This window comes from Eubalaena glacialis, chromosome 2 (genome assembly GCF_028564815.1).
Source record: "Eubalaena glacialis isolate mEubGla1 chromosome 2, mEubGla1.1.hap2.+ XY, whole genome shotgun sequence".
Lineage (NCBI taxonomy): Eukaryota > Metazoa > Chordata > Mammalia > Artiodactyla > Balaenidae > Eubalaena > Eubalaena glacialis.
This window is the reverse complement of record NC_083717.1, coordinates 180,300,542-180,317,379: the sequence shown is the minus strand read 5'-3', so window position 1 is coordinate 180,317,379 and position 16,838 is coordinate 180,300,542. Positions and strand designations below refer to the sequence as shown.

General features: G+C 44.4%; 1 protein-coding gene across 1 annotated transcript in view; it reads left to right on the top strand.

Moving 5' to 3' along the window:
* Window positions 1-15,685, top strand: part of PTPN21 (protein tyrosine phosphatase non-receptor type 21) — a 64,204-nt gene extending 48,519 nt beyond the window's left edge. The window contains exons 13-19 of the mRNA XM_061181150.1: window positions 537-1,981; window positions 7,237-7,374; window positions 8,239-8,460; window positions 11,171-11,299; window positions 11,484-11,718; window positions 12,163-12,323; window positions 12,551-15,685. Coding sequence (XP_061037133.1) covers window positions 537-1,981; window positions 7,237-7,374; window positions 8,239-8,460; window positions 11,171-11,299; window positions 11,484-11,718; window positions 12,163-12,323; window positions 12,551-12,679 — 2,459 coding nt within the window. The 3' untranslated portion in view covers window positions 12,680-15,685. The remainder of the gene's footprint in view (window positions 1-536; window positions 1,982-7,236; window positions 7,375-8,238; window positions 8,461-11,170; window positions 11,300-11,483; window positions 11,719-12,162; window positions 12,324-12,550) is intronic.
* The last annotated feature ends 1,153 nt before the right edge of the window (window positions 15,686-16,838 follow it).

The window sequence follows — 16,838 nt, the reverse complement described above, 5'->3', positions numbered from 1 at the left end:
AGCGGGGGCCACTCTTCATCGCGGTGCGCGGGCCTCTCACTATTGTGGCCTCGCCTGTTGTGGAGCACAGGCTCCAGACGCGCAGGCTCAGTAGTTGTGGCTCACGGGCCTAGTTGCTCCGCGGCATGTGGGATCCTCCCAGACCAGGGCTCGAACCCGTGTCCCCTGCATTAGCAGGCAGATTCTCAACCACTGCGCCACCAGGGAAGCCCCTACAGTTGTACTCTTAATATTGGACTTGGATTTGGCTGCTCCTTATTGGGTGTCAAGTCCTGAGTACCACCCACAGAGTAGGCAGAGCCATCCCCATTCTCTAGGTGAGGAGGCGAGGCTCCCAGAAACCCCCTGTCCAGGGCCACTCAGACTTGTGGCTAGAGCCAGGTCACTTCAGGGTGGAGTTTCATAAGGTACGCTGAGAACGTCCTCAGCGTTCGGGGCCTGTCTCAGTATTTGTCTAGAGTCATTGATCTACTTTTGTACATTTAGAAAATCTCATTTTAAAATATGCATTTTAAATGTTTTGTTTTTCCCCCCAGATAACCTGTTTGTGACCAACCAGAATGGATACTACTGTCACTCTCAGACGAGTTTGGATCGAGCCCAGATTGACCTGAGTGGTCGCCTCCGCAACGGCAGTGTCTACAGTGCACACAGCACCAGCTCCTTAAATAACCCCCAGCCCTACTTGCAGCCCTCACCCATGTCCTCGAACCCGAGCATCACCGGGAGTGACATCATGAGGCCTGACTACGTCCCGTCGCACCGGCACAGTGCCCTGATCCCCCCGTCCTACCGCCCGACCCCCGACTATGAGACGGTGATGAAGCAGCTCCACAGAGGCCTGGCGCCCGCCGAGAGGCAGAGCCGCTCGCTGAGAAACCTCAACATCGGCAGCTCGTACGCGTACAGCAGGCCCGATGCGCTGGTCTACAGCCAGCCCGAGATCCGGGAGCACGCGCACTTCAGCTCCCCCCCGTCTGCCCACTACCCGTTCAACCTGAATTACAGCTTCCACAGCCAGGCCCCTTACCCGTACCCCACAGAGAGGCGGCCGGTGGTGGGTGCCGTCAGCGTGCCCGAACTGACCAACGTGCAGCTCCAGGCCCGGGACTACCCAGCCCCCAACATCATGAGGACGCAGGTGTACCGCCCGCCGCCCCCCTACCCGTACCCCAGGCCCGCCAACAGCACCCCTGACCTGTCCCGCCACCTCTACATCAGCAGCAGCAACCCCGATCTCATCACCCGGCGGGTCCATCACTCGGTCCAGACGTTCCAGGAGGACAGCTTGCCGGTGGCGCATTCCCTGCAGGAGGTCAGCGAGCCCCTGACCTCGGCCCGGCACGCCCAGCTCCAGAAGAGGAACAGCATTGAGATCGCCGGGCTGACCCACGGCTTTGAGGGCCTGCGGCTCAAGGAGAGGACCATGTCGGCGTCGGCAGCGGACGTGGCTCCGCGGGCCGTCTCCGCCGGCTCCCAGCCAAACGTCGTCACGGAAAGGACAAAGCGAGAAGAGGAGGACGAGCAGGAGAGCCTGAGATACGGTCACAAAAAGTCTCTTTCAGACGCCACCATGCTGATACACAGCAGCGAGGAGGAGGAGGAGGACTTGGAGGAGGAGCGCGGGGCGCGGGCGCAGCCCTCTCCCCGGGCGCGGGAGCCCCGGGGCAGCTACTCCCAGGAAGCCCCGCTGAGCGGCCCCCACACGCCCGGCCCCCCGGCCGCCGGCCCCTTGCACATCCTTGAGCCCAAGGCCCACGTCACTGAGGCCGAGAGGAAGGGGAGGGACGGCAGCCCCGTGCCCACGCCCGGGGAAGGCCCGCGGCCCAAGAGGGACGGGCTGCTGACGCCCTCCATGTCCGAGTCCGACCTCACCACGTCGGGGAGGTACCGCTCCAGGAGGGACTCTCTGAAGAAGAGGCCGGTGTCAGATCTCCTCTCCGGAAAGAAGAACGTCGTGGAAGGGCTTCCGCCGTTAGGGGTGAGCCATTCAGTGTGCACGGGGTGGGGGGATGGGGGGGCTCACCCAACCCAGCACGGTGCCCTGTACACTTGACTTTTCTCAACACCTTCTGCCCTCTATCCATCTTTTCTTTCACTCATTACTTCTGATGTTTTTCAGCTTTTTTCCTTTTAAGTTGTTTCAAACCACCCCCCCCCCAGCCAACACATATTTTACCCAGTTTTTGTCTTATTTTGTAATACTTTGAGTTTGATTATCTATGGAAATAACGGGGAGGGATTGGAATTTTCGTGGTTTTGCTGGAGATAATAGGTGGAGGGAAAGGTAAATGTAGGAGACTCTGTGGAATGGAAGAGAAAGAATGAATGGGAAGTTTTAGTAATGCAGTGTGACGGAAAAGGAAGTAAAGGTTTCATGACTTTAGCCAAGATTGCTTTGTTAGCCACCCGTAAAAATACCCCGCTGTGATGCAGGGTCCAGGGCTACTCTTGTTCAGTTTGCTTGTTTGGGGTCTGAGGGTAGCATCCCCCGAAGTGTCCCTAATGTATTCCTTACGTTGCAGTCCGTGTGGGTACAGCTCGAACTGCTGGGCTGTGATCTCTGAGGGCTGGAGGGTGATTCTGGAGCTGGGAAGGTGGCACTTTGTCAAGACAAAAAACCCAAGAGCTCCAGGTCTCTTTATTTATTCTTCACATCTTTATTGGAGTATAATTGCTTAACAATGTTGTGTTAGTTTCTGTTGTACAACAAAGTGAATCAGCTGTAAGTATACATATTCCCCATATCTCCTCCCTCTTGAACCTCCCTCCCACCCTCCCTATCCCACCCCTCTAGGTGGTCACAAAGCACCGAGCTGATCTCCCTGCGCTATGCAGCAGCTTCCCACTAGCCATCCATGTGACATTTGGTAGTGTATATATGTCAATGCTACTCTCTCACTTCGTCCCAGCTTCCCCTTCCCGCCCCCCCCCCCCCGCCCCATGTCCTCAAGTCTGTTCTCTACGTCTGCGTCTTTATTCCTGCCCTGCCACTAAGTTCATCAGTACCATTTTTTTAGTTTCCATATATGTGCGTTAGCATACGGCATTTGTTTTTCTCTTTCTGACTTACTTCACTCTGTATGACAGACTCTAGGTCCATCCATCTCATTACAAATAATTCAATTTTGTTCCTTTTTATGGCTGAGTAATATTCCATTGTATATATGTGCCACATCTTCTTTATCCGTTCATCTGTCGATGGACATTTAGGTCGCTTGCATGTCCTGGCAGTTGTAAATAGTGCTCCAGTGAACATTGTGGTACATGACTCTTTGAATTATGGTTTTCTCAGGGTATATGCCCAGTAGTGGGATTGCTGGGTCATATGGTAGTTCTATTTTTAGTTTTTTAAGGACCCTCCATACTGTTCTCCATAGTGGCTGCACCAATTTACATTCCCACCTCCAGGTCTCTTTAAAAGAGAGATTGAGTGAACTGAGAACCCAAGGAAGGTCCCTTGTAGAAAATGCAGCTCCTTAGTATTCAGCATGATAAATAACCGTGGTTTAAGCACTTTTTATCTACTTGAGGCAAAATATAAAAGAGCATAACATCATCTCTAGCTGCCATTCCCAGAGCATTTACCGTGTGCTGAGCAGGCCATCTGCTTTACCATGTCCAGTTTACAACAGGCCTATTGTTTCTACAGATGAGAAAATAGACTCTGAGATATTAAGTAACTTTCCCAAGGTCACACAGCTAGTGAGTGACCACACTGAAATTTTAAACCCATATTTATCTCTGCAACCGGTTCTCCTATCTTCTACGTTGTTCTGCATCGAAGTATATTGTATATTTTATTAAGTGATAATTGCTTGTCTAAGCTTTGCTGTTCTCTGTCTTTCCTCTGAAACCTTTTAAGTCTGAGTTCCTCAGCTTTGCCCAGGCATCTGTGGCGTGGTCACGTCAGCGTATCCACGCTGAGTCATCTGGCTTCCTTGCCCAGGCCTCCATTCCCTGTGCCCTGCGCTCCTGCCAAGTGAAAGTGATTAATTAGCCTATGCATTCTGTCTCCCAGTTGCTCCCAGTGTCCTGGCAGCTAGGGACTCCTCCCCCCATTTTTGCTGGTGGGCATATTCAGACCTGAGGGCGCGTCACAAATGTGGTTCTGCCCTAGTGTATTATTAGATCTTCTAAGATGCTACAGACATCTTCATAAGCAGGAGGAAAGTTCACACAATATTATAGTGGTTATGAAATAGATCAGCATACATAGACTCAAACTACTTACAGTAGTGCCGTGAATTTAAACGTGTTTTCTTTTAATGGGTTTGAATTGTAAGTTTATTTTTAATTTTTCTTGGGAGTACATTCTTACTCCTCTGTCTGACAGTAAAGGCCAATGTCTCAGGTCGGCTGAAGCGGAGGGCATGGGCTCACAATCAGTGATTCAGGGCAGGACAGAGTGTGGACGTGTCTCCCGAAGTAACTCTGCCTGAGCCCTGAGCCAGCTGGACGGGGCCCTCTCATAGTTGACACTCTTCACTGATTACATCACGAACGTAGTTTTTATGTGTGACCTGAGTCTTTCCCCAAATGATACTTGTTTTGAGTAGAGTCCAGTATTCAAGCCTATTGTCCCTGTAGTTTTGAATGGCCCAGCAAATTCTGCTAAATCTGAGGACTTTTATCGGTTTGGTTCTCTAAAAATACAAAATTTCCCCCTTATTGACTTTTAGACCTATAGTATTAGTGAGATTATGTGATTGGATTATCCTTTTTCACCCCTTCTTTTCGCATAAGGGATCTCCTTACTTAAGGAATGTGAATGGCAGCTGTGGCCCGGGAAAAGGTACAGGACCTAAGAGTGGAAAACTTGGGTCTGAGTCTAGATCCTGCCATTCATTAGTTCTCTGCCCAGTGGACCGGACGCTTCACACACCAGAGCCTCAGCTTCTCCATCCGTAACATAGGACGGTCACCCCTCCTCTGTCTGCTGTGGCGTTGTGTTAGGTCCCACATAGGGTTAGGCATGAAAAGTGCTTTCTAAATTCTATGATGCAGCATAACTGATTTTAATGCACGGTTTTTATTGTGTTGACCCTATTTGCCATGTATAAAGAGGCAGCTGTGTGACATTGGGCAAACAACTTAATCTCTCTAACTCCCATTTTTTCATTTGTAACTGAGATGACCCCAGAGAGTTGTTGGGGGAAAATGCTCAGTCAAGTTTAACTTATTACTGTGAGGTGGCATCATACATTTAACTTACTGGCTTCCCAGGAGCTGAAGAGTCCAACCCCCTGCTAATCCTCTGACCCCCTTCATAGTAACTCAGGGTGGCCATTTTAATTGTTACAACGAGCGAATATACTAGTGTGAATTATGGTTCTAGAGATTTAGTATTAAAAACAGTGAAATAAATTGCAGATAAGCAGGAACATTTTAGAATTCTCCACCCATCTCCACCTATGGCGACTTGATTGCTATCTGGAAAAGGTAGACTGGTTGGAGTGCTTGTGCATCTACATAAAGAGTTTTTGTTTCACCCTTAGTCTTATGTGGTGGTTCTGACATGAGAAATCACTGTACGGGTTGTGCATTTAAAACCATGCTCTTGTAGTCTGAGGGCTAAGTAAGGGGTATTTGAAGTGAGTTTTGACTATAAACCCCTTTCTTCAAATACTGGCTTTAGGGCTTCCCTGGTGGTGCAGTGGTTAGGAATCCGCCTGCCAATGCAGGGGACACGGGTTCAAGCCCTGGTCCGGGAAGATCCCACATGCTGCGGAGCAGCTAAGCCCGTGCGCCACAGCTACTGAGCCTGCGCTCTAGAGCCCGCGAGCCACAGCTACTGAAGCCCGCGTGCCTACAGCCCGTGCTCCGCAACAAGAGAAGCCACCACAATGAGAAGCCGGCGCACCGCAACGAAGAGTAGCCCCTGCTCGCTGCAACTAGAAAAAGCCCACACGCAGCAACGAAGACCCAGCACAGCCAAAAATAAATAAAATAAAATAAAATTAATTTTTAAAAAAATTAAAAAAAAAAATCCTGGCTTTAGAACTGACCTTACCAATCATCCAGCACATGTGTGCTGGGGCCTTTTGAGTCATTTTCAGGCCAAGCAGTGCTGGAGCCACCTCTGCTGGCTGGTGGGAGCCGAGTGTTAAGTTTTCAGGCTCTTGTGAGGCCGTTGATGTTACACTGGCTGATTGAAGTTAGCTGTGGTGCGAGTATTTGTGCCATGGAACCTGGCAAGCTTCACACATCCGAACTGTTCCCACTCCCCCGCCACAAAGTCCATTGTTAAACATTTACCTGCTTTCTGCACACCACTGTTTTCTGCACACATGAGAATCATGACATTTTAGCCTAAGCAGGAACCTTTTAGTCTGTGTAGCCTCCCTCTCTCTCTCCAAGGCTGACAGAGCTGCAATAAAGTTGATTTCATTTATGAGACAGAAGAGAGCTGCTGATTTCATTTATGAGATAGAACTGAGAAAACCATTTCTGTCAAATTAGGGCTACAGTCGTGATAATTACTATGGCTTCCAAGGAGGTGTAGACTATTGAAGAAGACTTGGCAATCTTGGGCTCGTTCGCCTCAGAGAGCAAAATCATTGGCTTTAATAATAACTTTAGGAAACACCAGTTTTTAGGAGACAGAATTCCGTCTATGCCCTCTCTTGTACTCTCTCTTGGTATAACGATGGAGATTTCAGCCCTGACGTTCTCCTCATTTAAAAATGTGGTGGTTCTAACTGCATTTACCAGAGGTGTGGTGAGCTAACCCAGGTCACACAAGTCTGCAAGAGAATGTAGAATACAATAGAGCCGCCAGAGAAGACACTGAAAAAGAACGAATTTGTATTTTTTTTAAATGTATAAAAGCTTATTGCAATGAGGTGACTACATTTAAAACCCTCTTTGTGGATTGCAGCTGATTTTTGTGTGTGTCACGGTTTGATATTCAGGAGTCCTGTGAAGGAATGCTGTCTGCTTGGAGCCTCACCTTTCATTACAACAGAGCCCTGAAACCAGTTGCATTTCAAAACCTTATATCTGGAAGACTTATCAGGGCTTTGGCCTTAAAAGGAATGTCTTCCTCCTAATCTTTGTGAAACAAACGTGTGTGTGTGTGTGTGTGTGTGTGTGTGTGTGTGGAGTGGAAGCTCTCCTGTGGTTGTTGGTTTAGGAGAACCCTCCCTCTGTTAACTGTCTTCAGTCCATTGAAATCTCTTTTCAAAGCGATTGTATTTGTGTATATTTGATATATACATATAAATATTTTTGTAGGGAATGAAAAAGAGCCGAGTAGATGCAAAAAAAATTGGTCCTCTCAAACTGGCTGCCCTAAATGGACTCTCCCTGTCTCGACTGCCTCTGCCTGATGAAGGAAAGGAGGTGCCTGCCAGAGCCACGAATGATGAGAGGGTACGTACCAGACCACGGGTCTGCACGCCTGCCCTGGAACAGCTGATACAGTGCTGCAGAACTGCCTTCTTGAGATTTTACTGAATTTTCTAACACATTTGATAATTATAAATGAGTGTTAGGAATTTTGTCATCTGGCCTTCAAAACTGGGGCAAATTTATAGCTAATGTCTTAATAGATAATTTCAGGCTAAATGTTGATTTTTGTCTGTTGGTTTCTGAATACTGTTCTTTACCTTCTTCTGGCCATGAAGTTAGAGGAAATGTGCAAATGCATATGAGTACACATAGGAAGGAAAGCAGATATCGACTGCTTTCATTACATCAAAAACTTAACAGTGAACGGTTACTGAATTTTTCAAAACTTTGTGACTGAGATGTATTTGCTATGAGGTTCTATTATATCAAAATTAGACAGGCATGAATTATGCTAAGCAAAAATTAATTTGGATCCTGGAGATAGTTTCCAATAATGTTTTCCATTCTTTATATAAATTATAAAATTGAAGCATTTGTTCATAGAGGTTGGAATTGATTATCCTACTTTAGGATTTACTGTTCTCCAGGAGAATTTTCCATTCTTAGGGGGTCACATAATTGACTATAGATTTAGAGAAGATGAATTCAACGAATTGTTTTAGGCCAAGTTTACACAGAACTTTGCATCATGTTTCTCACCAATAAGATTATTTCATTTGTTCTTTTGTTGTTATGACTTGTTAAATTTAACTTTGGTTTCATCTAGAATTTTCAATATTTGATAACACTGGACTTGAAGCAGAAAACGAGATTTCAAGTGTACGGTCAAAATGCAGCTGTGGCATGGGACTGTATTCATATTATTCCTCACTTTCTATTTTTCAGTGTAAAATTCTGGAACAGCGGTTAGAACAAGGAATGGTATTCACAGAATATGAAAGAATTCTTAAAAAACGGCTAGTTGATGGGGAGTGCTCAACAGCACGACTCCCTGAAAATGCAGAAAGAAATCGGTTCCAAGATGTTCTTCCCTATGATGATGCCAGAGTGGAACTGGTCCCAACCAAAGAAAACAATACCGGTTACATCAATGCGTCACATATTAAGGTGAGGGGAATGTTTAGAGTGATACACAGGATGTGAAGTTTCCAGTTAAATTACGAGAATGGTAAGAATTGTATTCATGTCTATTTTCTAAAAACATCCTAGTTTTGAACCGTTGGGACAACTGTACTGTAAGTTGGGAAATCCATACACCAAGGCTGGACACACAGTGTTTGCTCCCTCCATGTGTTGAATCCCTCTGCGCCCAGCATTGTTACCAGGACTCCGGGACCACTCATTTGTCTGACTTGAGAACTTTGTGCTTCTAAATCTGAAGACCTCTTTATAGCTCATAAATTCTCTCAAGAGCAGCTGAATTGCTAGTTTTTCCTTATCACATACCTACATGCATTTTTATGTAAAAGAAGTGTCTGGTGTTTACCAAAGCTTTTCCTTATGGTGGTGCCATCTGTACTCTTTGCATACCCTCTTAGTCATTTTTTTTTTTTAAGATTGTTACAAGTTTAAGTACTTCCGTGCCTCCAGCCTTTCTAACATTCTCCCAGTTTTAAATTTATTAATTTATTTATTTTTATTTTTTAGGCCACGTCGGGTCTTAGTTGCGGCACGAGGGATCTTCGTTGAGGCATGCGGGATCTTTTGTTGTGGTGCACCGGCTCTTCATTGCGGCGCGTGGGCTTCTCTCTAGTTGTGGCGTGCGGGTTTTCTCTTCTCTAGTTGTGGCGTGCAAGCTCCAGGGTGTGTGGGCTCTGTAGTTGTGGCGCGTGGGCTTAGTTGCCCTGTAGCATGTGGGATCTTAGTTCCCCGACCAGGGATCAAGCCCGCGTCCCCTGCATTGGAAGGCGGATTCTTTACCACTGGACAACCAGGGAAGTCCCTCTTAATCATTTATTTTCTTTTGTAGTCATTAAATATTTTATAAGAACAATTTTTTTAAATTAATTAATTTATTTTTGGCTGTGTTGGGTCCTCGTTGCTGCGCGCAGGCTTTTCTCTAGTTGCGGCGAGCGGGGGCTACTCTTCGTTGAGGTGCGCGGGCTTTTCATTGCGGTGGCTTCTCTTGTTGCGGAGCAAAGGCTCTAGGCGTGCGGGCTACAGTAGTTGTGGCACGTGGGCTCTAGAGCACAGGCTCAGTAGTTGTGGCGCATGGGCTTAGTTGCTCCGCAGCATATGGGATCTTCCTGGACCAGGGATCAAACCCATGTCCCCTGCATTGGCAGGTGGATTCTTAACCACTGCGCCACCAGGGAGGTCCCCCTTTTAATCATTTTTAAACATCATTTTGTTCTTAAGCAGTGCTGCTTTTTCCCTGGAAACAGTATAATGCCACTTAACTGGGGTAACATTACACCCATTAAAATGGAAAAAATGATGATTCACAACAGGAAGGTGAGAAAAGCCAGATGCTCTGTCTTCTCCATGCTGGCTGGAGAGTCAGTTCGTTGTTTTGGGAAGAAGAAATTTCCTTATAGTGAGTGAATGAGTAAGTGTCTATGGGCAGGTGTTATTTTCCTTCTTTCCCACATTTTATTTAGTTTGCAGGTGATGTTTGATGAGAGCCGTTTCACACTTAAGACTTTCTAGAGGCCCAGCAGTCTGCCTGTGAAAGCCAGTACCCTTGATGGTCTTTGGGAATTTGTGCACAAGCTTTTTAAACATGGACATAAGTTATTTAAAAACTGAGCATCTCTTTGGAATAGCTTAGCCAGTCTCCCGTGACTGGGTGGATGAGGGTTGAATAACATTGTGGTTCTGTGGTGGTATTTCAGAATCTTCAGAGACAGCCCGAAGAACAGTGGAAAGAGTCTGACTTCAGAATTCGTGGATCGACCACTTAGCAGTGTGGGACCTCGTTGTACTTATCTCTGAATAAGGAAGTGCTGACCTCTCCCCATTATGCTCCCCATCAGATCCTTCCTCCCTGGTTCTTGTTCGCTGTGGTGCCTGGTGCCACCCACCACGGGCCCAGTGGGAGGATGGGGGTGTGACTCAGGCTGCAGCCTTAAATGGGGGCATGAGTGGAAGGGTGCATGGCCCAGGGTTTACACTCGGGGCACTCAGAAAGCGGTTATGGTCGTCACTCAGCAGTGGGGGAGCCGAGATTTAACCCAGATTTCCTGACTACAAATCCTGTAATTATTATATCAGACTGTTTTCAAAGAGGTTAAATCCTAAGTGGAAATTTAGTATAGAGGGTGATCCTGACTCAGAAGTTCAGAGGTGAACTCCTTAGGTAGGAAGACTTTTTTCCCCTAGAAATTTGATGTTTAACTTAGGTTTTGACTTAATTGCTAGTACTTGATCCAGTGTGTGTAGTACTTCACGAGGGAAAATTGTGTTTGAAATTTGGGATATGATGACGTTGATATTATTTTTATGAGAAGAACCTAACAGCAGCAATAACAATCATTTATTAAGAACCTATCATGTGCAGGGCACCATACATATTGGCTCACTTAATCCTGACAGCATGAGGGTAGGGAATATTTTTATTGTATAGATGAAAATTGAGATTTGGAGAGCTTAAGGAAATTGCCCTAGGTCACATAGGTATTATGTGAATTCATAGTGCATACGTTTATAAAGATATCAGTAATGGAAATGGCACTAATAAGGAAAAAGAATAAGATAAAAGTCTTTCATTATTCTGCTGAATATTTCAGTTTGCTTTTTTCATATTACCATGAACAAATGTATATACATGTATTATACACATAATATTAATTTTTTTTAAAACCTTTTCTAATTTCAGGTCTCTGTCAGTGGAATTGAATGGGATTATATTGCCACTCAGGGACCATTACAAAATACCTGTCAGGACTTTTGGCAGATGGTGTGGGAACAGGGAATTGCAATTATAGCAATGGTGACAGCAGAAGAGGTAAGTACTCATTTCTCTTAATTGATTTTCTCAGCCTCAGAAAAACAGTTAATGTTGATCATGTGTAATCTTGACTTTTAGAGAAAAGGGCAGGATAAGGTTGCAGTTCTGAGTTTCAGACATGCTCTCTGTGAGGGGCATCCTTTGCTGGCTCTTGTGTTTTAACTGCACTTGTCTCTAACAGGAGGGTGGAAGGGAGAAGAGCTTTAGGTATTGGCCACGCCTTGGTTCCAGGCACAACACTGTCACCTATGGAAGGTTTAAGATCACCACCCGGTTCCGCACAGACTCTGGCTGCTATGCCACCACGGGCTTGAAGATGAAGCACCTTCTCACGGGACAGGAGAGGACGGTGTGGCATCTCCAGTACACAGACTGGCCTGAGCATGGCTGTCCAGAGGACCTCAAGGGATTTTTATGTAGGTATCTTCATTCCCAGCATGGCCTTTGCCAGAGCTGTTAAATCCACCACAGAGAGGAAGACTTAAGTTCCTGAAACACTTCCTTTATTTCCTTTATGTTGTCCCATGTAAGCTGTGGGCTTGTTTTAAAATAAAAATTTCAAGTGTTTAGGGGAGGCTTAACAGAAGAGGTTTTAAAGCATAATTTGGTAATGAGTAGAATGCCATTACTGACTCCTAGAGAGTTTCTCCTCCTTTTCATTTTGTAGATGAGAAAACGGAAGACCAGGAGGAGTCAGGGACTTGCCCAAGATCACACTGTCAGTTAATAGTTGGGGTTGGTTAATTGGCACCTGGTGCTCTGTATCTGGAGTTTTCTCAATCAGTGGAGATGATCTGAAAATTGTCAATTTGATAGGCGTTAATCCCTTTGTATTTTTCTGTTTCATTGATATTTCACAGCATACCTTGAAGAGATCCAGTCTGTTCGACGCCATACAAATAGTACAAGTGAACCAAAAAGCCCCAACCCTCCGTTACTGGTCCACTGCAGTGCCGGCGTGGGACGGACTGGCGTCGTTATTTTGTCAGAGATCATGATTGCCTGTCTGGAACACAACGAGGTGCTTATTTCCTCTGCTGAGGAGGGAAGAGGTGGGCTGGGCACAAGGCCAGGGAAGGGAGGGGCCTAGTGACCTGACAGCTCTTTCTGAACAAATGTCCTCGGGGATTCTCTGTTGAAGATGCTAAGGTAGAAAAGAGACTGTCTGCTTGAAGCCAGATTTCTGCTAGGATGCTCGCTCCCCCCCAAGGGTGTGCGTTACCCTCATCACTGCTTCTCTGAATCTAGGTGCTGGACATCCCACGGGTGCTGGACATGCTGAGGCAACAGAGAATGATGATGGTGCAGACCCTCTGCCAGTACACGTTCGTATACCGAGTTCTCATTCAGTTCCTGAAAAGCTCAAGGCTCATATAAGCTCCCACAACTTCCTACGGGGACCCGATCATGTGAAGCGTTTACAGTGGAAAAAAAAAGTGCTTGCCGAACTCATGCTCTCCTCCACTCGATGCACGCGGAACACTACATCAGGATGTAAGTGACGGGATGAATGATGGCACTTGCAAGGAAGTATGCAGAGCACAAGGCTGAAGAGGGGGTTTAACCTGGGAAAGATGCCGAAGAGGAAGGACTTGGTTCTGAGGGCGTTGCCCTGCTCCGATCTGTCCGATTTGCAGTACTTGCACACATTTGGAGATTGTATTTTCTAGATAATTCTCTATTTCGCTGAAGCTACGCTGGGCAATTCTGGCAATCACTAAGGCGTATAGGTTTCTATCTTAAACTAGTTTTTTATAATGGAATTTTATTTTATGACTAAAATATTTGGGATTTTCTTATTAAGAAACTGAACTTTCCATGGGGATGATCCACAGATGTGAGTAGTTCCTATATAACTTTGTATTTAAAACTATGTTATTATCTTTTGTTATTTTTCAAAAATCTTGGGTACTTAACAATGTAGTTACCAAACCCCAAACTACAAGAAGAATCTACAAGTGTTATTTTGAAACATAGAAAACATTTTTATGTTCAGAAAATTTTTTATCCTAAAAATTCTATATATTTGTACCTTCTGTATTTTCCAAACAAGAGTTCAGCTCATTAAGGTACTGAGATGAGTCAGTTAATGTAAGTTAAAGTTGGGAATGAAGGCACATTATTTAAAACGTATGAAAATAATCAGATTCACTATTTTTTTTTCAGTATTATTCATAAACCCAAATGAGTTTGATTTTATTGGTTGAAAATGAAGTGAAAAACAGTTGCATAAGATGGTTTTAAGCACTTTTTTTGTTGAAAACAATAAATCTGAGTTTTTAATATATGTGTTGCTTTATAGGTGAAGCAGCAACAACGGACATATTGAAAGTGTTTTGGAAGAGATCAGGAATAAGAGTATGTAGGATGACTAGGACAAGAGTAAGTGCAGTGTAAATGCAAGATGGTAAATGCAAGCTGCCTTTGTCTTTACAAAAAATGCAGTGTTATCTATACTCAGACTGAGATGCTGGGTTGGAGAGTGGGGGGCTTGGGAAGAGTCTGGGGGCTGACCCCCCGAGGAAGGTGTCCCCAGGAAATTCAGGGCCCATCACTGGCAGTGACTCGCTCTGTTTCCTTGAAGTTCTTCCACCTGCACCTCTCTTCTTTTTTTAACAAATCAGGTTTATATTATGATTAAAAGAAGCCTTGAAGAGGCTTTATTTTCTTTTGGTTGAAAGAAGGGAAGTGTTAGTAATAGTCTTACCTCATCTCCCAAAACCGCAGCCCAGACTTGCGGGGCCCCCAGAGATGACTGTGGTGTTCAAGATGTACCAGAACTTTGGCTCCTTAATCCTCTAACTTCACACCTGAGGTCAACTTTAGCTCCGCTCCCCCCGATCCCATTTAGGCCCATCCCAGAGGGCAGGACCAGGCCAGGCTGGCATGGCCTGGTCACAGTGGGAGCTGAGGAGGTAAGGAAGGACGAACTGGTCCGTTTAGCTGAGGCGCCATCTCTTTCCTCCTTCTTGAGGATGCATCTCCAAAACATAGAGCTTCTGAAATGTCAAATCCAGGATTATTTCCCCAAATTACAATATCCTAGGGATAGTTCTGATTCCCGTGTTAACTCCTAAAGCAGTTTAACTCATTATTGTCACCGCTAAGTGTGTGTCGTTAGCTGTAAGGCAGGATTTCCTTTATACAGTGTGTGTATCTGCCGAACTCTGACCCAGAAACCAACCACTTGAGAGGAAAATTCAGACGATATTAATGAAAATGAATATTGAAAGTGGGCATGTTTCTCACTTGGGAACAAAGAATTGATTTTAAATCTAAAATTGTTTAAAGAACAATAGACCCAAGTGCAAATATTCAGGAAGAGCTCCCCAGGAGAATGGAATAAGAGTTTTTTATTGTAATATTTCCCATCTCCACACCATGTAGAGGACAGGAGTGTTTCTGATGCTTTTTTCTTCCATGGTACGTTTTTTAAAAAATGCTTTTCTGTCAGGTTTAAACATTTTGAAGTGTCCCATTGACAAGAACATACTGTAAAACAAAATCTAAAGAGTAATACATGGTATGTTTGTGTTCCTGTTGTAATAATTTGATTATAAGAAAGTTACTTATGAGGGCTAAATTACACTGTATAAATGTCACTCTTAAAACTCGCATGTTTGACATAGCTTCTAAGACCCATGTAATTTTTTGTGTCCCTTTTGAATTTTTAAACTTTTAATTAACAGTTAGTGAATATGAAAGTATTTCTGAATAAAAATAAATCTACATTACTAGACTTTGAAGTAATGTGATTTTCAAGAGCAAACTGTAGAACATTGAGGTTTCCATAGGCTCACCATGTCTGAGTTGAGGATATTCTGTCTGCCAAACTTACACAGTGCCTCAGTATTTTAGTGTCTTTTAGTTCGTTGATATTCTTAATTTCATATCAAAATTACCAAAATATACATTTTCACAAAAAGTAGGTTATAAACCAGTGTTTTCCACTGATCATTGTTGGCATCTCCGGCATCAGTTTTCCTGATTAGTGGACTCTTTTGATAAAATACTCTAGTTGGTAATTTTGAACACAGGAAGTATTCATTTTACAGTATCATTTGAAATGTTAATTGCAATCATTATTACATCTATTCTTCTGGAACATCTACTGTGAAACATTCAGAAAACCCTAGAATTTAGCCTTTAAAACATTTTGGCAGGATTAAAACAGAAGCTGTGCTTTCTTAGAAATTCCCAGAAAGACCAAGGTCTAGGCAGAAACCCAGAGGAGGAGTGTAGGACGGAGTGATGACAGCATGGCATGGCCAACTTTTTTGTGAAGCTTTCATCATGAGAAGAGACATCACTTCAAATGGGTTGATAAGTTAATGTTCACAATATTAAGAAAATATAAATGTCCATATTATACATAATATGAAACTTTACATGTATTAAAATATAAAGAATTACTGTTTATTGTAAATCATTTAAAAAATCAGACATTTTAAAGGAATTCTTTTAGATGTAAATTTAGGGAATTTGCTTTCCATCAAGATTTCATGTGGAATAAGGTAAACCATCTCTTTCCAGTTTAAAGTTTATTAAAATAATCTAAATTGGAGGGGACTCTTTTTTTGAACTGAGGGATAGACATTTCAAAAATAGAGGAATAGATACTTTAGGAATTTGCCTGGGAAAACAATTCTCGAAAGAACATGAGTTTTTCAAATTCCTGAGATAAGGGCTCCATTTACCCTAAGTAGCTATAATTACGTATAAAAAATGAGGAAAAATCAGAAAGTCTGGTTGTTTAAGGTTTGCATGTGTTAGGGGTGGGTGGATAGAGGATTTCAGAACACATTTGAAGGGGTCCTTGGGTTGTTAAAGTGGCATAGTTTTCTATTTAGTTCAGGTAGTTCCCAAGTAAGAATTAATGCTCTAAAAGGTCAGATATATGTTAAATTATTGGGAGTATTGTTTACAAGGGGAAAGATTGCTATAAGTGGGTATCAACTTTCTTGGTTTGCCCTCCCAAAGCTTATTTCACCCACAGGGGCTCTGAAAGGTAGACAGTCGTGGTCACCTCCCCGTCATCCGTACTCTAAGAAAAATACACAGCAGCTTTCCTCCCTACCGCACCCTGCTGGTGAGAGCACAAAGCATTCTCTCTGGGTCTGCCGGGCAGTGGGGACAGGGCCTCAGCAAGCAACTGGAGTCAGATTGATCAGTGTTCCGTGAAAGAATTCCACATAACGTTAATGTCCCATCATTTGCCTCAGAAACCTGAGTGGCACATGAAGAGTAAGGAACAGCATGGGATACATGATGAAGATGAGCAGGGATGCTGCCTCTGAGACCGCCTGTGAGGGGGGGCAGGGTGAAGGAGGATGAATTGGCAATACCTCCCCGTACCTTTCCTGTTTCCATTTACGTATCTACCTTTGGATTGTCACTGGCCTGAAATGGGAAGTAGAAGATGGGCCTGGATCAAGAAGGAAGTATAAGGTCTGCAGCACCCAGCTGAGGAAGCAGCAGTTCCAAGGCAAATATTCCCATGTAAAGAGTGTCTCTAGGTCATATGTATATGATTAGG